The sequence below is a fragment of the Beta vulgaris genome, chromosome 4 (assembly GCF_026745355.1).
Source record: "Beta vulgaris subsp. vulgaris cultivar EL10 chromosome 4, EL10.2, whole genome shotgun sequence".
Lineage (NCBI taxonomy): Eukaryota > Viridiplantae > Streptophyta > Magnoliopsida > Caryophyllales > Amaranthaceae > Beta > Beta vulgaris.
This window is the reverse complement of record NC_079205.1, coordinates 53,170,445-53,195,930: the sequence shown is the minus strand read 5'-3', so window position 1 is coordinate 53,195,930 and position 25,486 is coordinate 53,170,445. Positions and strand designations below refer to the sequence as shown.

At 36.2% G+C, this 25,486-nt stretch overlaps 3 protein-coding genes across 7 annotated transcripts; 2 read left to right on the top strand and 1 right to left on the bottom strand.

Annotated features, from left to right (window-relative positions):
- Positions 1-1,409: 1,409 nt before the first annotated feature.
- On the top strand, positions 1,410-6,075 carry LOC104890816 (uncharacterized). Of its 2 annotated transcripts, XM_010676414.4 has the most exons (7): positions 1,410-1,731; positions 1,935-2,035; positions 3,745-3,812; positions 4,779-4,892; positions 5,003-5,168; positions 5,296-5,442; positions 5,529-6,075. In XM_010676414.4, exons 2-7 carry the CDS (start codon positions 1,946-1,948, stop codon positions 5,553-5,555), a joined length of 612 nt encoding a protein of 203 aa, XP_010674716.2. In that variant the 5' UTR covers positions 1,410-1,731; positions 1,935-1,945; the 3' UTR covers positions 5,556-6,075. The 2 variants fall into 2 exon arrangements, with proteins under 2 accessions (XP_010674716.2, XP_048497720.1); XM_048641763.1 differs by lacking the exons at positions 1,410-1,731; positions 3,745-3,812.
- A 1,100-nt stretch (positions 6,076-7,175) lies between these two features.
- On the bottom strand, positions 7,176-25,486 carry LOC104890817 (E3 ubiquitin-protein ligase JMJ24). Of its 4 annotated transcripts, XR_007272946.2 has the most exons (16): positions 25,357-25,477; positions 24,293-24,883; positions 22,637-22,779; positions 22,460-22,559; positions 22,206-22,338; positions 22,053-22,107; positions 21,200-21,875; positions 18,801-19,130; positions 16,874-17,266; positions 16,696-16,768; positions 14,656-14,741; positions 13,883-14,002; positions 13,681-13,751; positions 13,351-13,472; positions 11,268-11,481; positions 7,176-7,878 (listed from the first exon to the last, which is right to left on the bottom strand). XR_007272946.2 is itself a non-coding variant. In XM_010676415.3 (15 exons), exons 2-14 carry the CDS (start codon positions 24,836-24,838, stop codon positions 13,373-13,375), a joined length of 2,826 nt encoding a protein of 941 aa, XP_010674717.2. In that variant the 5' UTR covers positions 24,839-24,877; positions 25,357-25,486; the 3' UTR covers positions 7,176-7,878; positions 13,351-13,372. The 4 variants fall into 4 exon arrangements, 3 of the variants coding, with proteins under 3 accessions (XP_010674717.2, XP_048497682.1, XP_048497681.1); XM_010676415.3 differs by lacking the exon at positions 11,268-11,481 and having other exon boundaries at positions 24,293-24,877; positions 25,357-25,486; XM_048641725.2 differs by lacking the exon at positions 11,268-11,481 and having other exon boundaries at positions 7,176-10,448.
- Positions 7,571-9,399, top strand: LOC104890818 (psbP domain-containing protein 7, chloroplastic). Its single transcript, XM_010676417.3, has 3 exons — positions 7,571-7,904; positions 8,064-8,280; positions 9,001-9,399. The coding sequence occupies exons 1-3, from the start codon at positions 7,571-7,573 to the stop codon at positions 9,311-9,313; spliced, it is 864 nt and encodes a 287-aa protein (XP_010674719.2). The 3' UTR covers positions 9,314-9,399.

Genomic DNA, 25,486 nt, shown 5'->3' with positions numbered 1-25,486 from the left:
TTAAAATTCCGAACATGTGAAGATGACTTTAAGATTTTGATGCTTGCGGATAAATCAAAATATCAAATACTTCCTCCGTTTCATAATAAGTGCAACATAGAGAAAGTGGGGAATACCAAGGAATGTAGAGAGAGAAAGTTGGGACCACAATAAAGTAGAGTAATTCAAGTGATGAAACAAAAAAGTTGTGGTCCCCTCTTGTTTTTTGGTGGCATATTTGTAATAATGTTGAACTTTTTTTACCATTTTGAGCCTGGTTGCACTTATTGTGACTATTCCAAATAAGGGAAATGTTGCACTTATTAAGAAACGGAGGTAGTATGTTGTTGCTTTAGACTTTTTGAGATTTCTTTACTTGTAGGAATTATTTTGGATGCTTATATCATGTATGTTTGAGGTAGGAATTACTATTTACTACTAACTAAGTTCAATGGCGAATTTATAAGGGTGTACAATGGGTGCTGTTTCTGCTAAGAAATTGAGGGTGATCACAAATGTTGATGTGTGCTGAGAGACTTAATGTAGGCCCCAAGAAGGTATGTCCGAGCTCCGTTATCCGTACACCGAAATCCTGCAAAACAAGGTTAGCCTACCCGGGGGTGGTCCTGGGATCGCCCCTCCGACGCTCAAGTCAGTTGATGATTGAGGTAGAGAGAGAAAGGGATCAGTGTAGAGAGAGATGCTCTCGTTTTTGTAGCTTAGAATTGCATCCCTTTGTCTGATGAGACAACCCCTACTTATAGAGGATATGAGCCCCAATAAATGAGGGTATTTTAGTCAGCTCCAGCTGGTGGAGGGTTGGCTTCCCTAGATGCAGGGATATTTTAGTAACTTTGCCATAGGTGGGCTGGTCTAAGAAATGGGCCCAAACAGGTACAATTTCAAAAAAAAAGTCGAAGGAAATAAAAGCAAAAAGGGAAAAAAAAAGGGGAACTATATTTTGAGAGAGAGGGAGTAATATAAACAACTTTTAATTACCAAAGATGTGTCAAAAATTCCAATTTCTTTATTTTGATTAGGAAATTAAGCCAGCCAGCATAATGCTGGAGGTAAGGATCGAACCCCTAACCTCAAAGGCCAAGGGGGAGCGCTCTACCCACTTGAGCTAACTCCTATCCTTTCAAAAATTCCAATAATAAACTAAAAAAGCATTTACAAAATAACTTGATATAATGAGAAAAATGGTTACTCAATAATAAAAAATTACAAATTTAATTTGACTACAAAAATTTACATCTAAATATTAATCTCAATTTCTAAAACCTAAATAGATTACAGTAATTTGTATAACAATAATTATAAATCACATTTTTATAATTATATTTTGATGAAATTTATTAAAAATAAATCCAAACAATTGATGCGCGTCGCGTGCATAGAAACATTTCCCCTTGCTAATTGCTGTACACCACAAAATTTTAAAAAGAACCGGCAAATTTTGAAAACGTTAAAAAAAAAAAAAAGGGGAGAGAAAAAATGAAGAAATAAAGCAAAGAAGATGAAGTCCCTAAACCCTAAATTTCTAACCCTCAATTGCAATTTTCAACTCTCTTTCTCTCTCTAAATTCATCAATTCCAGCTCTCCGTCAAAAAATTTGACATATTATTCCACGCATTTTAGATTTCCATCATCAATTACTTCCCCCAATTCGAGTAACACTCAAGAAGAGAGCGAGAAAAGAGTTTCACGCAATATCAACTTTTTCAACAAGATCTTTCAAGAATTCGAAGGTATGTTTAGTAGTAATTACAATATAAGTAGTAAAATTGAAAACTTGGATCTTCCGATGTTAGATTACTATGTTTAGGAAGATGAATTTCTAGCAATTATTACTTTGCACATTTATAAAGACTGAAAACTAAACAATATTATTATGTATTCATATTGAAATATTGGGTTTGCTTATTTATTCGATGACATATTTCATTGACAGGATAAACTGCAATGGAGGCTACGGAGATTTATGGTAAAAGGGCTTCCCAGCTTGTGAAAGAGCTTGCTTGTGCCGAACCGGGGCAAGTTACTCGGTTCAATGTGAGCTTCCTCCTCTTGTTTTATAGTAATTAGTTACTCCTTGAATCCTATATTGAACTCCTTTTTTGTAAATGGCACATGATTTTCAGAAAATTGTTCGAATGTGGATAATAATATTTCGAAAGAGCTTTAGTGAGGAGAAAGTAGTAAGAGGAAGTGTATGAATAAGGACTGAAACATGGTTAATGTTATGGAGAGAAATATGTTAAAAGAGAAATTTAAATGTGACTTTAAATTATTTTAGGACATCTTAAGTTGGGAAGTGGGAATTTTAGATGGGAAGGAGGGAGTATAGTATAGTTTCATGCTTGTGTGTTACTGAGGCTCCGTTTGGTAGGGCGTAAAACGTTTTCCCGGAAAACTGTTTTCCTCTATTTTCAGTTTTACATTGTTTGGTTGGCAAAAGAGTGTAAAACCATTTTCCCTTGGGGTAAAATTACTCTCCCAAGGATGGAAAACCATTTTCCTTTCAAAATGAAGGGAAAACTATTTTCCTTCTCTCTCTTGTACACTCCTATCACTACCTCCTTACTTTCCCTTTCATTTTCCTTTCATTTCATCATTTTTTTTACATCGAACCAAACAATGGAAAACTAATTTTGGAATTATGTTTTCCACTGTAAATTGTTTTCCATGAAAATCATTTTACACTGAAAATATTTTACGCCCTACCAAACGGAGCCTGAGTGGTGACATTTTTAGTGATATTATATCCTTATTTTTAAGGATTTCCAATTCAAGAGACATTATGTCTTCCATTTCTTGTATTTTGTTTCTCTGTTTGGTGTTAAGTTTTTATGAATGGGATCTCTTATGTTTTGAATAAGTTTCTTGTATAATGAAATGAACTATTACTGTATGGAAACAGGAAAATGTATGTAAGTGACATGATATTAGTTTGGCATTTTTAATCGACTTTGATGTCAAATGGAAAATTTCATTGTTCTTCATTGCTAACTTGTGTGCTAGTGTTTTTTTATGCGGATTTTCAAATTGCCAAAGGTTTTAGGTCAGACGATTTCGAGGTAATAGGATGTGGATTTCAGGCTTCATTATTTGCCTTTTTCTACAACCTGTGTGATTTTTTTTGTTTGGTATGACACAAAATTCTGTTTCAGAAGATGAGTAACCTGCAATTTTGTTTCATAAATTCAATCAGTATTACAAGATGTAATGCTTGCAAGGGGGTTTCACAAGCTTATTTTGCTCTCAATATTGTCGTTAATTAATCCTATATTTCCATTCTTGTATCTTTTGAAGATCATAATAATTTTATGGGGTCTATCACGGTCGTGAACCATATCTTTAATTTTGCCTTAGATGAGAACAGTCCTCTTAGATGGGAAATATATCACTTACTAGTTGGCTTGTGTACTAGAAAATGGGACAAGCTTGTCAAATCATAATATTAGACATCATTAAATCCCATAGCTTGGACATCTCTTCAGTGTTTCTCTGTTTTATCTCTCCTTACCTATTAGTTATTCTTCTTGTTTTGAGATATGTTTCGCTAGCAAGACATAAAAGTCAAATTACTTGTTGTAGTATCTTTTATACCTTTTCCTTCACCAGGTCCAGATATGCGATTTTCTTCCTGCTTGTATCTGGTTGTTATATGTGCTTTTGCATTTACATCTTTGTTTCTCCCATTAGGGTTTCAAGTTGGTAATTGCTTCCTCTTACATCGATTTGATTCCTGTGTCAACCAGGATGATTTGTTTAATCAAGCTATTAAAGAATGTAATGTGCACTACAGTCAATTTTACGAACTTACCAGGTAAATTAGTTGTTTATTTATCATTCAATTCTTTTTGCCTTATCCATTCCTAAGTTTGTTTAATCGTTTTTTGCATGCCAATCCCTTCCTTTTGGCACTTGGAACCTAGAGTGTTACTGTAGTATTGCCTTCTCTAGGATGTACCGTGTCTCTCCTCTAGAATGCCACATTGATAAGCCAGCTATATTTTTATATGTGAACAACCATAAAGATAGTTGCAGAACCATACCCTGTTCTGTGGACTTCAAGGAAATCTCATTGGCTCTCTGCCGTCCCTGTCTTTCCAAGCTTTTCGTTAATCCATTCTACTTTCTGCCTAGTACCTTAGCTTTTATGCTAGCTCTGATGACCGCCAATTGCTTTCCGAACTGTCTTCCTTTTATCTATCTCTCTCATAAATCATTCAACTTTAGGATATTCTATCGTTACTTTGTGAGCCGTTCATTCTCGCTGTACATAATTTGAGTATAAATATATTTCTCCCTCCTCAAATACCTGTCTTGAAAGTTGTAACTTCCAATAACGTGAGTCACAAGTGTTGAAGTTAACAAATATTTTTGGAATACTAGTCCATTACTTTATTTTTATTTTCCTTTTATATCTTTTGTCGCCAATTTGGGAACTTACACTACTTTTGGGTAGCAGTAGCAATCATGGAGGCAAAGGAGAGGGAAGGGGAAAGAAAAGAAAGGGAGGGAGGGAAGAGTGAACTTGCATATATCTTCTAAACATATAAAACATTGGAAGGATGTATTATGTAGATTATAATGAGGGGAAGAAAACTGAAATCTTTGAATTTCACTTTGCTTCTCCCATGTTATATCCAAACAAAGGAATATGAATGTCTCCATTTCCCTTCCCTTTCTCTCCAAATTTCCTTATCCAAACACTCTTAAAGGTACCTAGCTAGCCTGCACTGATTTAATCTAGTGATACCTGAACCTGAAGAACTGGATCTCGTGGCAGGAAAATGCAGGAAGAAGGATTGGATGTCCAATCAGCTAGAAATGCTGACCACTTTGGAATGCTTATCCACCATCTTTCCCTATTACGCAATAAGCGCTGCCTAATGGCATATGTGTAAGTATTATCTCACAATCCTTATCACTCTTGTCGTTTAGCTATCAAACTCATCTTTCGTTTGTAGTTTAGTTCATCACCTGTCAACTATCAGTTTCTGAAAACTGCAGGTATAAACGATCTGCAGTTATACAGAGCCTAAGCTGGAAGGTTGGGCGGGTGCTTCCTGAAGAAATTGAACAGAAGCTAAGTGATCCAGAAAAACGCTACTTCAAGAGCCACTCTTCAGCTCTGCAATTTTATATGAGGGAGATGGGAGGCCTTGATTTGACCGTGGTATGCATTCTTTCTTCTCTCAGACTGCCCCCCACTCCTCATTTTTCCTGCATCTTCCTACTGAAGGTTGCAAAATATGGACATTTCTTCCCTTGGGCCCTCAAGTAGCTGTAAATTTATGTGTTAGGATATGGTGCCACCAAAAGATCCGTACATAAAAGTACGAGTCCTTGATGATATTGGCGTGACAGCAATGGGAGACCGAGATACCAACCTTGCACGCCACTCAATCCACTTCCTTAAACGAAGTGATGCTGAGCATTACATGTTTCAGGTAAATTGACATGGTAACAACCTCTTTTAACAGTTCCAAAAAAATCAGTAGATGGACTTTGACTTAAAAGTTTGTTTTTCCAATAGGGAATGATGGAAGAACTCCTAGGCTGATGTGAATCCTGCGATCTCGCCATATGTGCAAAGTTTTACCTTTCACAATCATCATGCTGGCTCTCTTTCAGCTTCATGTTCAGTTGCTTAGCTTTAAATGGGCAAAACAGAGCATCTACTGATTGTGTACAAAGTGCAAGACGTGTTTAAACTCAGAGACGTTCTTTTGCTGGGATCATCAAGGACTGTAAAGTTCCAGGTAATGTTACTGTAAGCGATGTATTGATGCCTGCAGTTTGTAAGCTAGGAGCTGTAACTTTAAGCAATTGTATTGGCGAAGCTAGCCTCTTGTGAGGTTGTGTCTCGAAGTAGGTATTCAGTTTCTTTCTGGCAGTGTATGAATGTTCTGGCCAAATATACAATGGTTCTGCTAATTGGTAAACGGCACGTCACCAATGTGTTAAAGTAAATTTGTAGGTACAGCAATGTTTTCTTAGATCAATGTTGTGTGGTTGTACCATGGTGCAAATCTACAAATGTAAACAAGAGCATCCAAGAAAATGTTGAACTCTCTTCCAAATGGGATTATTTGATTTATTTTGCACCCAAAAAACAGGATTATCTGACTTACTGTAGGCGAATGTTACTCCAAAATCCAAATAGTTCCGTTTAGCCAGAAATTGAAACATCACTTTTCATTACCCAAAGTTTGTTAAACTGCCATCAAAGATCAGGCGTTTGGTTCAAGCATCTACACTTCATTTGGATTCCGTAATGTTATTCTTAACCAATGAATTGCAGTATACGTAAATTGATCCAATTGTCAAATTATTTTATGTTATCCAAATCAATGGTCGAATTATTTTAAATGTTATCCAAATTTAGTGGATTTCAAAGATTTTCTGAATGGTCAATTATTTTATTGAAGAATAGCTCACTAAATAAAAGTAATTTCTCAGGGCCTCAACTTAGTTTAAAAAAATAATCAATTTCAACTGATTTTTTAATAAATTAAAAAGGTAATCAAATGAATGGTCAACTTAAAAAAGAAAGTCAAGATTTTTTTAAAAAAACAATAGAAATGGTCAAAAATCAAGAAAAGTTCAACAAAATTAAGTTGAATAGATACCCCAAAATAAAAATACTTTAGCAACCTAAATATACATACAAGTAACTGCTAGAGTGCATGATATTCAAGATGTTATTTTTGAAATGAATTGTGTTACCATTAAGAATCGTTTGTGTAGAGGTGCTATTTACTTTTCAGATATAGATACGATACCTAAGGATGCACTCACCCTTAGTAGAGATTTTAATTCTGTTTCTTGATCTCATGTGCTTCCGGATGGCAGTACTGTAACTATCACCTAGTTAAATACATTCCTTTTGGTGTTGAACAATACTGGAAGCGTCATTGTCCAACATGTGTCTTCTTATGTTTTGATAGACATTTTGTCCGCTTCTTAATATATTCACCTCACTTTCCCCCCAAAATAAAAAGTAACTCTTTTTAAGTAAATTGTGTAGATAAGTTATTATCATTATTAATAATATTATTGAGAATAAACGTTTAGCCCTTAATAGTGACCAGAAAGCTAACACATGCACATGAGAGTTTTAAATAAAGAATTCTGGCCAATCAGAAATTTAAAGTATTGCACAATTTTAGATCAACAAAGATGAAGGACGAAAAAAGTCGAATTTTCGTATTATTCACAATCACATCTCACTAAGGGTCACTTTGGACATATTACATTACTAAAGGTTACTTCATTGACAAGCACCACATAAATAAAAGTGTCGATGTGGTTAATAACTTTCTTTCTGTATAAGAAGTGCATCGTTCACTTGAGCTTCAAGGCAATATAACAACAAACGAGAGCCACTATATTTGGATAACATTATCTCATTCATGGCAGGCAAGAGCTTAAATTCTCCATTTTGTACACCAGTAACATGCTTCAGGAAACCAACAATTCAATCATTTCTGCGATTTTGGTATCACTCTTCATAACTCCTTTAATTCAGAGCATTAAAGACACAAGGCCATTGTGATAGAGATATACAATAAAAGAATGGCACTGCAACACCCTTACCACTACCTTACATCAGCATCCAATCCTCGTCGAATATATCTTACACAACCATCAGGTGATAGGAAAGGGAGTGGCACTGGCACCCAATATGGAAGATCACCTGCTGAGCAATTCGCACCGCTAGCATCAACATTCCAACGACGGCTTATAATAGGCATTGGGTCAGCTTCTTTAGTAGCTATTGGTGCTAATTTTACCGGAATCACGAGCTTCCTCCTTGGGCTTTCACCAGAGACTGGGAGAAATCTCAAGCTGGATGTGCTTTATCCAATAGGAGGATATAGTCGCTGCATTCAACCAGATGAAGGATTTGGTTAGCAAGTCTATGTGACTATGTCTATAGTTTATACATGCAATTTTTATTATGTTTCAAGCGAATAAATCAAATTGCATCTCAAGATATAAAAAGAATCTAAATTGGCTGTCACTGATGAATGTTGCATGTTTTACTGGAAAAAAAATATATAAACAGAATTCATATATCCAGCTACATGGGTTGCAGACCAGACATTACTGTATAGAGCAGCAGAGCGGGCAGAACGAGAGAGATCACTCGATCCCCTTCCTCTCAGTTCTGGTAAACGACGCAAAAGAAATGTGAATGAACCAGTCATTGCCTTTGGTCCTCCTAGCTCGACTGGTGAGCTTAATGTCAGCGTGATTGTTTCACCAGTCTCTGTAGATTTCAGGTAATAACAGTCAAAGCTCTCCATACCTTCAATATTCACATCTGGATAAGACCAACATGCAGACACATAGATCTAAAAGCATCATCACATCTATATTACTTTGATCCTTCACCTACCAAGCCATACCCATGCTGCTACGGTGTCGTACATGTATGTAATCCTTACAAAATAGCAGAAAAATCTAGAGAAAACTGCATATTCATGTTGGACACCATATCCAAATCAAACACTTTTGACAAATCTGGGTGAGTAATTTACTTAACATAAGAAGTTGAATACAAAAGTTAATGTTTCCTTGTGCTTTATTCTTCCATCAACAAGATCTTTCTCGTTTATTATCAAGAACTCAAAGTTGCTGTATTCTACTAGTACTATTTTGGAATTTATAGCTTCATAACGAAACTCTGTATACACTATGCTACTCATATCTTCATAAAACTTTCAAACTAGAACCTCCAAGAAACAGGCAAAATGTATGGAATAAGAGCAAAATAGGTGAATTCTTTCAAAATAAAGTTGCACATTTTCACTCGAGATTATTTTGTCACATCGGAAACTACCACTGATATTTCTCATATATTAGCTGCTTCAAGTGGTGCATTTAAATTTCTTGAGAGTCCAATTCAAAATATCTAAAATGTAACATCTCAAAGCAAGTTTAGACCTCCACATCAACAATAAGGAACTTGTTTTCTTTTGTTATCATGGTTTTGTTCACAGGATAGAAGCATTTGGAGGACCAAAAGAGGTAGGAGAAGCAGTTATCAAAACTATAACAGCCCCCACACGGCGCCCGGATGTGAAGGCTACACTGCTGAGATCAAACCTGCGGCAGGATTTGCTAAAAAATATTAGTTATTATGAACTGGAATTTAGGGTTGATAGCCCCTCATTCCAGCGCCATAACGTGACTGTATGCTGCGCCCAAAATGGACGGCTATACACACTGAATGCCCAAGCCCCAGAAACAGCATGGCCGGAAGTGGAAATAGAATTCTACAACATGGCTGCTTCTTTTAGTCTCACTTCATAACATATGCATGTAAAAGAATGTTGTAACGACGCAGGTTAAAAATAGAAATAAAGGATCAGGAAATAAATTCACGTAGTTCGACCAAATTGTTTGCTATCATCCACATGCAAAGATACATGATATAATACTCCGTGTCTCAAAATACTAGCTCTCCTTTCCATTATTAATAAGTGCTTCATAATGCTTGATGCCTTGATCCATCCATTTATGGTAACCTTCTACATCTCTACTTTTTCTCAGTTGGGTCCCACACCTACCAATTTTATTCTCTAGTTTTTCACTCTTATTAAACAGTGAGCCAAGCTGCTATAGAACAGGTATTTGAGACAGAGGAGTATGTGAGAAGACAAGTAAAGAATACAGACTTCAGAATCATTTGGCTAAGGCATTTGTATCGATAAAGGAGTTTGTATAATATCCCATTTTAAAAACACAAAAATTAGGATCGTAACAGATACTCACTAATCACAGGCCCAATGACTGATAAGTGATACATACTAGATTCTTCTAAACTGAAGTTGTGTGAGGGTGGGGGGGGGGGGAGAGAGAGAGAGAGAGTGAGTGAGAGAGAGACAGAGTGGGGGAGGGAGAGTCTACATCTATGCGTGTATGAAGGCCTAATCAGGTCGGATCTTGATCAAAACAAACATATTACCACTAACATATCTAAAATTGAGGATCCATTCACGAATCTCTCTTTTTGAGAGATTAGTAGTTAGTACACACAATATAAGCAATTCTTCCATTCTACACCATATTAATGCCAATCAACACATTTGTGAAGCATATTCAAGACATTAATCAATCGTCGTCTGTAACGGCTCAAATAATCATCAAATTTCAGAAAAATAGAACTTTTAGCACCAAAGTCCTCAATTGCTAATACCCCTCCCTTTTTTTATGTAACTAAGCAGGTATATACATGCAGTTCCATAATAAGTATCAAAGACCGAAGTACACATATTCTGGTCCATGACCCTTAAGCCTTTGGCTTGTGAACTTGGGAGCTAGCCTCATGATACTTCACTCAAAACAGCCTCATCACAGATTAGCTAACTGATAGGTCGTCGACACAAGACATCACAGCAAAACATAAAGAAGAGAACAATACACAAATCTTTGACAGTCGATGCAACTCCAAAACAATCAGATTAGAAAGATCAGAGGACAAAACAAGGAAGAAAGAAACAATTCATATTTGCTCATCACTTTTGTAATGGGAAGAGATATGCTATATGCAGTACTGGACTGCTATTGGATGATTAATACGTGTTACTGTAAAAAATTGTGTAATTGATGAGAAGAATGTCGAAACATAATGAGAACCATGTAACAACAGATTGATGCACTGCTTTGGGGAGGATGAGACCTGAGGGTTGCATTTTAGTATTATTCCAGGGCATTAGTGAGAAAAGTTGAGCTACTACAACCTCATATTGACATATGTGCCAGCTGACTAGAGATTCTTTCACACACACTCTCCCTCTGTCCCCCATAACCTTTTCCAAGTCTTTTGAGCGTAAGTATTTAAGGAATGTCATCATTGGGACAAACATAAATTGTAAAGATGGGAAAGACCGTGGGGGGCGTAGAGAGTAATTTTTGAGGAAAAGAAAGTGAAAGAAGACAACTGATAAGAGTCAAGAACACAACAAGTTGAAAACTTTGCTCCAAAAAGAATGACTACAATACTGATCAAGGCATATAGAAGTGCAAATTTGTTCGACTATTTTGACCAAACTACTGAAGGTCTTATTTAAGGGACCCAGCTTCTGCCAAATAACATTCTCTAAATATTCCAAGAAATTATAATAAAATAAAAAAGTAAGAGATGCTCATTAATCTCTGTGTAAAAATTGGGAAACTAAGCTTTTAATGACCTCCTCATCAACAGATCATTTGTTTCTAATTCTATAATATATAAGAAAAGAGAGTTCAAGGAAAAACACTTAACATAAAAATCTCTGTCCTGCCAAAATGAGATCAGTCATTTTCTTCCCATCTTTAATAAATCCAGAGAGCATTTCTCATCACATTTCCATGTTCAGGTGAATAGCTTCTTGTCATGGGTGTCGATTCTGATAGGTGGCAGTTGGATACAGGTATGGCTGTGCGCACTAAACTCCCCAGACGGTGCTGATGGTAGGATCAACACCAGGTTGCTATTGCTGTATTGTTATGGATGGGAACATAGAAACCCTTATGTCCTGTTATAAATGCTCACAACTCTGAAAATTAAGGTATTATCACATCTGATCTCTCGGCCATTTCTACACACTATCAAAGTATCAATGCTGCATAATTGATTTTAAATTCCATGCTTAGGCCATACTTGGAAATTCTAGGTAGCATCGATACGAATACGGGTACAGATACGGGGACGGGTATCAAAATTTCTGAAAAAGGGTACGGCTTGGATTCGGCAAAAAATAGATAAATATAAATAGATAATATAATACATTTGATGAATAATATTACCTTAAATTTGAATTTTCATAAATTAAATGGAAATTATAGATTTATTAATTTTACAGTATTTCAGTCATAATTAAAATTAGATTATTAAAGTATAATGTTTCATACTTATAACTCAACACATTATACTCTTAAATAGATTAGAGTAGAGAGTTTCCCTTAACTGTATTCCCAAGAATAAAAAAAAACAGAAGAAAAGATTAATGACAACTGTATTTCCCAAAAAAAAAACAGAAGAAAAGAAACAAGGTGGATGACACCTGTAAAGTGTAAACGACATACTCTCTCTCCACAAGATCCCCCCTCTCGCCTCTCTCTGGCTCCTTCCTATATGGTAGATCTGTGCTCGACGTTCTACATCCTCTGGCGAATGGCGCTTCTTCACGAATTAAGATTCCTAGTTACTTTTGGGTTAATTCCTTTAATTTTTTTCCTCTGGAATTTCATGAAGCATATGGGTACATTTCTTTCGGCCCAAAATCGTATTGAATACGTACCCAATCTTCAACCCAGCCGTCCCCGTGAGAAGCCCACGCACCCACCATCTCAGGTACAGTTCAGGTACGAATCCACCCGTACCCGTATTGTACCCTAATCGTACCTAGATAAGGGATACGGCATTCACAAGTGTACAAGTGCTTTATAGCTTGGAATGAGGGAAGTTATTAAATATAGGATCTAAGCTTAAGGAGGTGGTAGATAAGTGGAAGTGGCGTGCTTAAAGGAAAGAAGCAGCAGAAATATTACTCTCATTGAGGGTAGTCATTTACCCTAGGCGAGCGCTGCCTCACTGGGATTTACCATTGGGGAATAACCTATTACATTCACTCCCTACTTCTCTTTCTTTCACCATATACTAACAACCACCTCCTCCTCCATTCACATTTCACAACGTCTTCATTAAACTCTATTCCCCCCATTCCACGCATACCCATTTTACAAAACTACTACTCACTCCGTCCCGTAATATAGTGCCTATTTCATTTTTGGTGGGTCAAACTTTAAAATCTTTGACCGAATATTCTCATTTGTATATATAAAAAAACATATTCACGTGGGATCTTGTTAGATTCATCTCAATATATAGTTTCACAGTATCAACTTTTTATAATTTTTCATTAATACGGAATTGAAGATATTAAAGGTCAAATCTCTTGGAGACCGTGTAAAAAAGAAACAAGCACTATATTATGGGACGGAGGGAGTATTACAGAATTAATTTCACTTTTAATACCACAAATTAAACGTCAGGCATAGTACTGAACTGTGTTTTGATATCTTCAACCCACTTCTGCAAATGAAACTATTCTACCTACGAGCTATAGCTCTTAAACATACAATAGCATCATTTTGCAGGAACTGGGTGGGACAGAGTAATGGATGTGCAAACCCTCTCTGTTATGCAGGGTCTGCAAGATTAACATTTTCTACATATAGATTATAGACACTTCTCTCTCCCCCAGCTTAACTTGTAAAATGAAACTACTAGTTCACATGGATCCAGAAACAAACATACAAGGAATTTTAATTAAATAAGGAAAACAGAAAGAAGCACAAGTTACCCAAATATGCAAATAGATTGATCTACGCGCAAACTACTTGTCTTTGTTTCATCATATTCTCCAGATTTTCTGCAACCATTGCGGTTAAATTACGATCCTCAAATACAAGCTCCGCACCAAGCCTACAGCAAAATAAAGAAACAACCATGTTGAAATTGAAAACAGGCTAAAATAAAATAAAGATAAAGCATTCCAGAAGTCATAAATAGAAGATCCCCAAAAAAGCAAATGATCTAGCCATCACTTATTGACCACTCTCGTCAAAAGGCAGGCACACTAGATTCAAAAGCTTAAGCACAAAATTATTTTGCAAATCTTATTCCAGCTTACTTTTGATCAAGAACCAGCTTCTGCACCTCTTTAATAGCAGAACTCGCTGCGTACAGTGATATCTTTCCAACCTGAGAGCACAAGAAGATGCAGTAAGGAAATCGTTGCCGGTGTAAAGTAATTCCTTTGCCAGCCACACCAGAAAACAGATAAATTTGCAACTAAATAGTAAACACTGCAAGAGAGATATCCTTTCACGTACCTCCACCATTTGAAGCTTTGTAGCATGATCATTTGGAAGACAACGTATCTCTTCAGCGAGTTTCACTGCATGCTCTAAGCTCTCAGGAGACAAGAAATCAAGACCCAACTGAACTGTTGACTGTAAAGTCACCAAATGAACATATTAGTTATCTCAGATATCAACAAAGCAAGTCATAAACATCTTGGAACCAATTCAAGAGTAAAACATGTTTCAAGAAACCAACTTCAAATAGCAATAACTATGTAATGGAAGATAACAAGAATCTTAAAATTTGGAACCTATGAAGCTGCCGATTGATATAAATTGCTACATATATGATCCTTAACTTAGTATCACAATTGATAATTTGTACTATACTATCTTTTATGAGCATGACAAGCCAGCACGACACGCGCTTTATGAAATTTAATTCTACAATTTATAGCTCACGGCTCACCTCAGACATAACTTTAAGAATAAGCCTAGTTATTCACACACAAACAGGCATCGGCATGATACAAGTGTCTACAGGCTTTGACAAAACGAGCGATGAAAATGCAGACAAGTAGAATATATTCTATAACAGCACAACTGCGCAAGCACGCTGTTAAATATTAATACTTCAAACATCGTCACTGACAAAGAAATCAATACTGAAAACATTGGCTAAAGACAAGAGTAAGATACAAGCATCAAACATAAACATTAACATCAGTACCAGCATGATTAAGATAGCAGCTTATTAGGTCTGAATATAAACAACAAGAACAAAAGTACTCAAATAAACTCACCTGCACATTCCTCACTTGGAATGGACATCCAGCTGGGACAAACACCGCTTGACCTAAGTACTGTTCAAATGACCATGGTTCAACCCCTATACAAAAGAAAATGTTATTGCAACCATATTATTTTGTTCAAAACCTGACAAGCATTCCAAAAATATAAAGGATCTGGGTAAGGCACACTAGAAACATGGTCTGAATATCACAAAACAATGTTATGCTATAGAAAGTTTATAATGGCTAGATAACACTCTGAAGATGTTAGATGGCCAAACCAGGACCAGTAAAACCTGAAACCCCGCACATGTCTCCAACTGAACAGGGAACTTCAAAAGCAACAAAAATCGAGAGAAGAGCAGAGAACAGATTCAACAGGAACAAACTAAAGGTACAAATCAAGGAGATAATTAATCATCAATATATGAATAGAAACGAGAATGTTTTTCATCTCAAAGCAAATTGAAGGAGAATCTTTTCAGGAGCATAGCGCCACCCAAACATGTCATGTCACAATTTTTAAAATAAGTTGTAAAAGAAATATAAATTTATACAGATAAAAAAAATACATATATTAGAGTATTTAAAAAGAGAATAATGTAGGTTAATTTTGAATAAACAACCTTAGAATATTACATTATATAAACTGAGTATAAGTTGCTTTACATAATTCAAAATATTAGTTAGTATAATATTTATACAATCAGAGAGTGCTCAATAATACGTTAAAATAAGCTCCATTTATCATCTAATTATACATCCTACACAAATGTATACATTTTTAGATGAACAATAATGTATTATTATTCTTCATTCTTAACTGCGTGCATTGGAGCAAGTAACAGTGAGAAATATATAACAAGAATAGAACATACTATTACAAGAATAATATAGTAGGAGTAGGAGCATAATATCATAATAATAGTGTATATGTAATTTTTAATGATTTCCCTTGTGTAATGCAAGGGTTTAAAAACTAGTCAAGTATATAAGGTATGACATTTGAGAGTTGCAGCAAAAGATAGGATAATAAAAGAGCATGAGACAAATTGATTGTTTGGTATACATGGGAGTTTAATTACCATGATGTTCCATTTCCTAGGAAGTTATTTCCCTTTTGTAATTCCTAGGAAATTGACTAATGTGTTTGGTTGTCATCAAGGAATTTGTAATTCCCATGACTTGATGTGGAAATTCTGAATGACCAAGGGCGGCTATGTGAATAAATTCCCACGTTTTGAGGGAATTTCAATTTCCCAAGACTTTTAATTACCCCCCATTTTCCCCACTTCATGTCAACCAAACAACTAACCAATTTAGAAAATCATAAGAGTTTCTATTGCCTACATAATTTATGTATACCAAACAACCACTAACACTAACTTTCTCGACTTCAACACAAATATTAATAAACTAGACCAAGTTAAGATTTAACCATCTAATTATCAATTAAAACCTTAAGGGTTCAATAATCTAAACATCAGCACAATCTACAGTAAAATTTAGATAACAAGATCATACTTAATGGAGATTAAAAAAAAAAAAAGAGGAGACCACAAGTCACCAAAATCAAGTGGAAACATTAAAAACAGCTCTAGTTGTGTTGCATTAGATAGGGAAAAGCCCAAGAAAACGGAAAACCCAATTAACATAAGGCCAAAAAAAGCTAAAAGAGGAAAGCCTGATCCCACAAATAATCTTAACTGACACTAATTCACTAAATCCCGGAAGATCCTATTCAGTTACAGGTTTAAACTTCAGAGCCATTTGGTTCTATCACTAACTATCCCTGATTAGCATACCAGCTATATTTTCCTGCATGGATGATTTTTCTCAGGCCAAAGCATATCTCAAAACCATAAATCTAAAGTATGGAAAGTGGCCAATGGAAGCAAAAACGTAAGATGGAAGTAATGCGGGCAATGACAACCTCCTGGATGGGAAACATAAATTATACAATGCCTTCACAGTTATTTTCAATAATAATTTAAGTTGCAGTCAGAACACAACCTACAAACACAAAATTCCTGAACGAACAAGCAGCCTTACCAAATTCCTCCTTCAGTTTTTGCTTATGGTGACCATTCAGATACACTGCTTCACCATAGAGAGGGCTTATGACCTGCAATTTTTACAAATTAGTAATTACTATCAGAAAAATGTATCAGCAGAAAAAGAACGAACTTAATTTATAGCTGTGTAATTTTCTCAAAAGATCATTGTATACCGTATCGGACTTTCCAAATTCCATCCAATGGGCTTTTAGATACTCCGTTATCTTTGGAATATCCTCCCGTCGAAAGACATCCCAAATAGCCCCAGGATGTGTGCCGGAGGAGCTTAATCTACCTTCCATTTGCCCATGTTCAAGGTCAATTGTCTGGCGTTCAGCATCCTCTATTTGCTCATCTAGATTTATGTCTAGCTTATTCCTATTAACATTACTTCTCTCATTTTCATCAAAGGAAAAACTAGGTGGAACTTTCTCGTTCAAGTCCCTGCATGGATATCCAGAAGAATCTTGAACCATAGTTTCCCCACAAGGTTTCTGTATATTGTCAATGTTTGCCTGCTGCCATCCTTTAGCTTTCATTTCACAAGAATGCACCAAAAGGTATACCTACAAGCAGATTCAAGAAACCCAAGAAACATAACCACCAAGAAATTGAGAAAAAATCTTAAGCACAAAAGTTAACAGAGAGGAAGAAGAAAGGTCAGCCCGAACTCAGCAATGCTCAACTTTCAACAACATTTTTGAACTTATCAGCTTGGAAGAGTTTCATTGGTGTGCCGTCAAATCAAATTCATTTAAGAGCGATTGTGTGATCACAATGCCACAGTACTGAAGTAGGGTAAAGTCATCCAAGAGAAATTCATAGCAAGATTCCTTTACTTCCCAACAAAAGACAACAACCTTCATACGCAGATAAAAGTTCTGCTGTATAAATCATGGATTTAAGACTTTGGTATGCAATTCCACTGCTCAAAGGAAGAAAGCTGTGAAGTGAGTTAGGCCATGCAATAAACTACACTTTTTTTGTTGGGGTGAACCTAATCTGGGTAGCTCTAGGATAATCTTGTCACATGGTAAAATAAAATAAAAAATATTCACTCTAAATGAATTTAGGGAGTGGACGTAGACCTTTAAGATGAAACAAACACACAGAAACTCTCATTTACTCATCTGGTTCCTTTCCCATCATCTTCACGATCTATAATTTACCACAAGAAGCACAACGCTCTCTCTGCTTCAATTAAGCATCTCCGAAATCTGGGAAGTTAAAATTCAAGAAAGGAAAACACACTTCTACGAGCATCAAATCAATTGGTTTCAAAATTCAGACAAGATCTGATATCTAATTACCACTTTTCAGCTTGACTCCCTTCTTTCCTTGTGTATCTCTGGTTCGTCAATGCACTAACATAAGGCTATACAACATACGTCGCATATCCAAGCAACACAGTTTTCTAAAAAGGAAATTCAATGGTGGTTTAATTCCTCAAAATAAAAATAAAATCAGATATATCAGTAACTATAAAAAAATCAGGTGGCTATCTAGATTGTTGCTAATTTTCGACTTCTCAGAAAACAAGATCAAGTAAATGCAAAGCTTCACGACTACATAAAAAAGTTTCCAAACTCCCATTGCAACTTTTCATATATAAGAGGATTGATGTAGCAAATTTAAGGAATACCCCAAATGCAAATCCATATTTAGAAACCCAAAGCTGAAATTTGGTTTTAGCACGAATATCACAAGTATCCATAACTGCCTAAGCACAATCCATTGACTACCAAGCACGGCATATAAGCTGTTTGTATCAAAGTGGACACATGAGTGTTAAATATTCCTATCTCGATCATACATGAAGCATTTATGCGCATGAGAACAGATCCATAAATCTCACTTCGGCAAAAAATTATTCATAGGTGTCTAACTTACTATAACAGAAAACAATCCTAAAGTAGAACAACAGAGAACCATAGACACCGCAACTTTTCCTAGTTTAGTTCGATAGTTTTGACATCTAAAACAACGCAAGACCACCCCTCAAACTCATGCAATTGGGACATTGAATTTACAGGTTGTATGTCAAATGTCCAGAAGCAAACTCAGAGAACATAAAGAAATAACAGAGTAAGAAAAACTCACCATATCACGCATGTTCATATGGAGATTGGTCACTGAGTCACCTCTACCTAACTCTTCAGACAGTCCATATGAGATTAATATCTTTGGTCCAACGTCATTTTGCAGGGAATAATGTGGCAATTTTGCAGCAACATTCAGAAGCCCCCACTTGGAATGAATAAATTCAAGAAATGGCACTTTACTAATAAATTCAGGTCTTTGGTACAAAAAGAACTCTTCAGATGCACTTGGTGACGGCCAATCCTTCAACTTCAACATTTGTGGCCAACCATTTTCATGGAGGCGCCCCTCTGAGTATCCTTTCATAAATTGCCCAAGTTCTACATCAACCTAACATCACATGACACAAGTACGGTCAAAATTAGACCAATCACAATGTTGTTAGTCTTACACGAAGATCATTCATCAATTGAAAAATGACGAACATCAGAAGGTCTCCAAAAGTAAAAAGGTAAGGGAAACAAAACCAAAAAAATCACGTTGCGCTTCAGATTTAGGGAAGTTTATTAAAAACTTCCTTATGAAAACATGTTTTGAGAAACTACCTTATAAAAAAATTGTTGTAAAAACTACCTATCAAAACAAAATGTTGCTGAAAGCTACTGTTGGCCGGATTTTGGCCATTGATCGCCATTTGCCACCATTTCCGGCGTTGACCTTTCCCTCTTTTTGCTTTTTTCCCTTCCTTTTCCCCTCCAATTTCACCCAAAATATTCAATTTCCTTTTATAATTGGTATTAAGGTTTGGTAGTTTGGCAAATTTTGACAAAAAATAAGTCAAAAACAAAGGGAAGAGAAAAGGCCAATGCCGAAAAAGGTGGTCAATGGTCGGAATCCGGCCAAGGGTAGCTTCGTACAATATTTTTGCTCTAAAAAGTAGTTCTTTACAGTATTTTTTTATAAGATAGTTTTCGCAAAAAGTATTATTGTAAGGTAGTTTTTGAGAAAATTTCATCAGATATAAAAGATAAATACAAAAAACTATATTTAGAAAAACTAAAAAGGACCTCGAAGTCATAAGATAAGAAGTGACCAAGTAGACAACCCTATACAGCTCAAGCCTCAATAGAAGATGAGCACCCAAAACCCTCTCTCTCCCTTCCAGCCATAAAAACCACACGCTAGCCATTGATAGGACCCCCGAAATCTTCTGCACCTTCAGAAAAATATTATTATGCACCTAAAACTGCTAAATAATTTTTGTATCAACTAAAGTAATTATAACTAATACTATATCAGAAATCATTCAATCTCTTCCAACGAATAGAATTTCTAATTGAGCCACCGCATTCCTCCAAGGCCAGTTCAATAGGCAATAATAGATGATGATAAATGGTAAACTAACTAATTTTAGAGCTTGTTTGGTTAACCTTCAAATGCATGGGAAATTAGAATTCCTAGGAAGTAAATATATGTATTGTTGTTTGGTTGGCAAAAACATGGGAAATAGAACTTCCTAGGAAGTTCTATTTCCTACAAAATGTAGGAAATAACTTACCCGAGCCTTCCTAGGTAAGTGGAAATTCTCATGGGAAATAGAATTTCTCATGTTCAACCAAACGAAAAAATGTACTTCCTAGGAAATATAATTTCATGGGAAATGCAAATTCACGAGAAGCTATACTTCCCAACTTCAACCAAACGAGTCCTTAGTTTGAAGTATATCTTGATCTCTTATACTCCCTCCGTTCCATAATATAGTGCTTCATTTCCATTTTGGGTGTCCCAAAATATAGTGCTTGAATCTATATTTAATTCCATATTTTTTCGTGATTTGCCTAGAAAAACCGTGTCATCATCATTTGTTTGCTTCTTGAAATTAGTTTTTTTGCTTTGTTTATTCAACCCAAGGGTTACATTTAATGCTCTTTTACCAATTATTCTCCATTCTCTCTCCTAAAATCACCTTTTTCCACACAACAATTTTAATAATAAAAAGTCTTTACTTTCCTCTTAGATTCTATTTACCTTAATTCCCATGAAAAAATGTAATCAAGCACTATATTATGGGACGAAGGGAGTAGTAATTTATTGGATGTAAAAAAACTTAAAAAGGAATATTTGATATTGACTAAAATATACAAATCAATGAATTAACAATGGCACTAAAGAACAAAAAACTTTAAATACTTCAAAATTTCTGGTTGATGATGGCACTAAAGCCACAACATGTTTTTCAACCTAAGTCTGGTAAGATGTACCTAACTCGCAAGATCATCACAACCCCGCAGTTACAGCATATGGGGCTACTCAATCATAGCTTTTAATTTGATTTATCATAATGATATATGTTGCATTTCAATTGGTCGACATATACTAAGAAAAATTTCTGAATGAAGTCAGGTTAAATGGCTAAACAAATACTCCCGCAAAAGCCAATTAAAGTGTGGAAAGCATACCTCAGACCCAACTAGACAGTCAACAGCTTTCACCATTCTACCAGCATCATTCATCCTCTCATCAGTAGATTCACAAATTTCTCTCCATATAACCATGGGGTCCCAACTTGTACTTGACGAATCATTACATACCTGCTTGACAAGGACAGGTTCACCCTTTGCCCAACGTTTTCTGAAGTAAACAACCCCATCATGCTTAATGTCTTGAGCTGATGGACAATACAAGAAATTATCATCACTGTCCTTGCGTGATGCACATTTACAGAAGCTAGATTTAAGTGATCGTGTGTCTGAAGAAAATATAGCTTTAACCCTGCAACCACCAACCATTTCCTCTAAATTTTTTACCAGCCTAGCAACCCAATTCATCTTAAAAATTCGCCGAAGAGTTAAATAAGAGCAACCACAGCCACCATGTTCTCTGGGAAGGCAAGGTACACTGCCATCTTTACTTGCTCTCCAGCCAGGAAACAAGACACTTATCAAAAGCCTATGGTTTGGTGAAGCTTGTTGCTCTTTCAGAACTTCTCCAAACTGATTTTTTTCAGAGATATGATCACCCACTACATTAGCCAACATTGCACTACGAAGATCTTGACAGCAACTGAGGCAGAGATCATATGAGCAGCTTGAGCAGTGCCGATGATAATCAACAATTGGAACTCTGCAGCAATCACTGACAAAGAACCTTTTCAGTTACTCATGTACACTATTTCAGAAGAAAAAAAAAGCATAAACTGATTAATTGAGAATATTTATGCACAATGGAATTATAAAGATGTGAGATTCTTGATGAATGCTTGATCATTGACTGTGAAAAATTAAACTGAGTACACAAAGATGTCGTGAGTACCAGCACATCTGCTCATCTGCATTCAATTTTGTCCTCTCAAGATCTACATCAACTCCTGAAGAATGCATAAATTATTAAGATAGACAGCACACACTTATGCAAGCACAATTGCCATAATTACGACGAAAAGACAAGAATCTCCAAGCTTCTTACCACGAAGCTTCTTCTCTAATTCCACTTCAGCACATTGTTGCTGGTGGATCTGCTTAACCACAGGAAGCACTGAAGACAGCAAGCAATAAAGGTATTGCAGCTTATCCAGCACAGGTATCTCCCTGATCTTTGCCTGCAACAACGAAGAAATAGTAGTCTTTGCCGTTAAGTAAACGAGATGTTATTACAACTAATTTTTACAGGTAAAAGTGATACAGAGAAACATCATCGACGGTAAATGACTGAGATTTTACCTTTATCAAATTATCCACCCTCGAGCACACCTTACAATTACAAATGCCACGACATGCAGGGCAAAGTCTTCGGATCTCTTCCAAAGGGATATTTGTATACCTAATACAAGAATGATTGGTCATGCACCACCACCATCATAGGCTACAAAATTAATAGTGTATACATGCTGATCTCACCATGTACTGATGCAGCTACCACAATACCCTCTTCTATCACATTTAAGGCACCAAACAACTGAGACTTTGTTGGTCCTTCGGCACTGATGGCAAGTTAGTCCACCAGTCTCATCAGAAGAATCAGAGCTCGCATCAGAATGAACCTATAAAGCAACATAGAACTTATAAAAGAGCACACACACGCACAAACACACGCTCACACGCTACACTCACTCACACACACATACACACACACACACACACACACACACACACACACACACACCAAATTATAAAACCTTTATAGGGAAGGCGAAAAAAGGAGATTCCCCAAATATTATATATACAACCATATCATAGTTATCCAATGATTATAATTTAATCTTAAACAAAACAATACCATTCACATTTCATCCAATAGGGAGAGTATCACCAACAGGTCATTTCTGAAAAAGACATCCCGAGATTCCCGACACTTACTAAATATTAATAGAAATTAAACTACCAAGATAATAAAGTTAATTATTTGTAGTCGTATTTACTTGCTAGAGAATAAATATGAATAGTAGGACAATATTGATTGGGTCTACAACTAAAATATATTAATCTTGTGAGGTCACACATCGTAGTACAAGTTGGACAAAGCAACCCAAGTCAATTTAGGATTGGGTTGGCCAGGAATAAGGGGAATAGTAAGAGAATTAGTTCTCCTAACTTGCCTAGGATTCTTCTATTATATATAAGATATAATATTCGGGTTTAGGCAATTACTTCATAACGGAGTTTCTTTTCACAAAAAAGAAAGCTTGAGAAACCCTAAACACCTCCCCTAGTGACTGACGGCTGACGGCGGACGCCTATATCACCAAAAAGCAAGAGAATCTTCCTCCTCCATTCTAGCAGGGTATTCAGCTGGTGTTCATAGACTGATTAGAGGAGCAACACTTAGGGCTCTCATATCTTCGAAGCTTGCATACAACAAGGAAATCACGCTACAAATGTTGTACATCTAATTCTTATTGATTGATTCATGTGTTTGATTATATTCATGGTCCTATAATAGATGCTAGGAAATTATTCCTGAAATTCCGCTATATATGTATCTATATGTTCCTACAATTTCCTCAGCTCAAACAACCTAGGTCGCACAAAGGCGGATACTGGTAAGGGTTCAAATTCGAGTACGGGTCGGAAAACGTCAAGATTTCAAAATTTTAAGAATGGGTACGCGTACCCATCGGGTACCGGTATGAGGACGACTTAGAAGAAGTACCCGTGCTACATAGCAAACAACAGTTGTTCCATTTAATTAGAAACCTATGAGCGAGACTACACTAAGCATTAGCAACAGCTCAATTGACTAATAAATACAACGTGCCAGTAGAATTCATGGAGGATTCAAGTCCCAGCTCTCTCTAAAAAGGGCGTTTTGAGAGATAAGAAGCTTAAGTCAAAGAACTAATTATTGGTCACTATAACAAGGTCTCAAAGGGATATCTAATAAGAGAAGATTAGCATAATAGAATCCTCCCATCTACAGTAGGGTGATAATTTAAAGTGCAAGATATTATTAGCACTTAGGACCCCAAACTTCTTATATACTACTTATTTAGCCAGTTGATCTTAGCACAAGCAAAGAAAAAAGGCAAAGGAGTAGATATGAACAGTGGCCTGTACCTCACTCATAGCCATGGCACCATTATCAGTACTCTTCTGTGACATGTTCCTTGAGGATTCTAAGGCGTAAGGAGGCGATGCTATGTAAGACTTCCGACTTTCATCATAAGGATCCAAGTCTGTCTGCATATCATCCTCTAGATTCAACGGATTCAGCATAGACAAACTTTTCACTGATGGAGATTCAGGAGAACCGAGAAGTTGATTGTTCACGACCCGGTCCTTAGGCCTCCTTGCGAAACCTGCAACAGGAAAATCCTGAACCTCTACATCCATAGGAGGCATATCCTTGTCATCACTCTTGCTCTCCAAATAAACTGGACTTTCACCCATAGGCTTCCTCTTTGCTTTCTTCAAACTAGCTCGTAAAGCAGAGTTCGCTGCCCTCTTCTTCGCCTGAATATAGTGCTTCTCACACACGGTTTTATCAGGCATAGACATGGCTGTACATCTCCATTGTTTACCATCCGACCTCTTACACCGCAAATCATCAGGAATCCCCACATGATCATCAACATTGCCGACCGCAGAACGTAAAACGTCCATTTTAACAATTCTATAATCTGCCTTCAACCAAAACGAAACCTGCAACTAGTGAACACTATAATCAAATAATATTCCTCACTAAATCTCCTCATCAGGCCCGTCCCTGAGCCAGGGCAGGAGGGGCGGCCGCCCTGGGCCCGGGGATGACAGGTCATTCATTACTGATTTCCAGCCACAACACTTGAAAAATTGATCTCATGAAATTAAACAAGAACAAGTGAACACAAATATGCGCATCTACAAATTGTAACATAAATTTCCTTATTATTTACTTCCATGAAACAAAGATGAAATAAGAAGTTAAACCAGAAACTCGAGTCATAAGTTTATAACATGTAAATTATCACTAAAAACATGAGATAGCATATATGAGAAAGAAAAAATAAGTTGAATTCATGAAACAAACAGCATAAAACCAATCGCATGAATAATCTCATGAAGTAGATCTCAAAAATCGCAATTCCACACCAAAATCCGCAACAAAACAAGTAGATTCATCTAAGGGACAAAACAATAACCTGGAACGAGCTTCTGCAATTCGCGCTTTGCGTATGACATATGAGAGGTTCCAGAGGTTCTAAAGGAATTCAATGGAGTGTTACTCGCATATAGGCTATACCTATGTAGTTTAAGATTTTTTTATGCACC

Bases quoted from the DNA above. Each gene is read 5' to 3' on its own strand.
- LOC104890816 (XM_010676414.4), top strand. From the start codon at position 1,946: ATGGAGGCTACGGAGATTTATGGTAAAAGGGCTTCCCAGCTTGTGAAA. The intron at 2,036-3,744 runs GTGAGCTTCCTC...TGTGTCAACCAG, and splicing joins GGCAAGTTACTCGGTTCAAT to GATGATTTGTTTAATCAAGC. The intron at 4,893-5,002 runs GTAAGTATTATC...TGAAAACTGCAG, and splicing joins CGCTGCCTAATGGCATATGT to GTATAAACGATCTGCAGTTA.
- LOC104890818 (XM_010676417.3), top strand. From the start codon at position 7,571: ATGGCACTGCAACACCCTTACCACTACCTTACATCAGCATCCAATCCT. The intron at 7,905-8,063 runs GTTAGCAAGTCT...ATATATAAACAG, and splicing joins TCAACCAGATGAAGGATTTG to AATTCATATATCCAGCTACA. The intron at 8,281-9,000 runs GTAATAACAGTC...TTTTGTTCACAG, and splicing joins CCAGTCTCTGTAGATTTCAG to GATAGAAGCATTTGGAGGAC.
- LOC104890817 (XM_010676415.3), bottom strand. From the start codon at position 24,838: ATGGACGTTTTACGTTCTGCGGTCGGCAATGTTGATGATCATGTGGGG. The intron at 22,780-24,292 runs GTACAGGCCACT...GTTGCTTTATAG, and splicing joins GTGCCATGGCTATGAGTGAG to GTTCATTCTGATGCGAGCTC. The intron at 16,769-16,873 runs GTATACAATGAT...TAAAAATTGCAG, and splicing joins AATTTGGAAAGTCCGATACG to GTCATAAGCCCTCTCTATGG.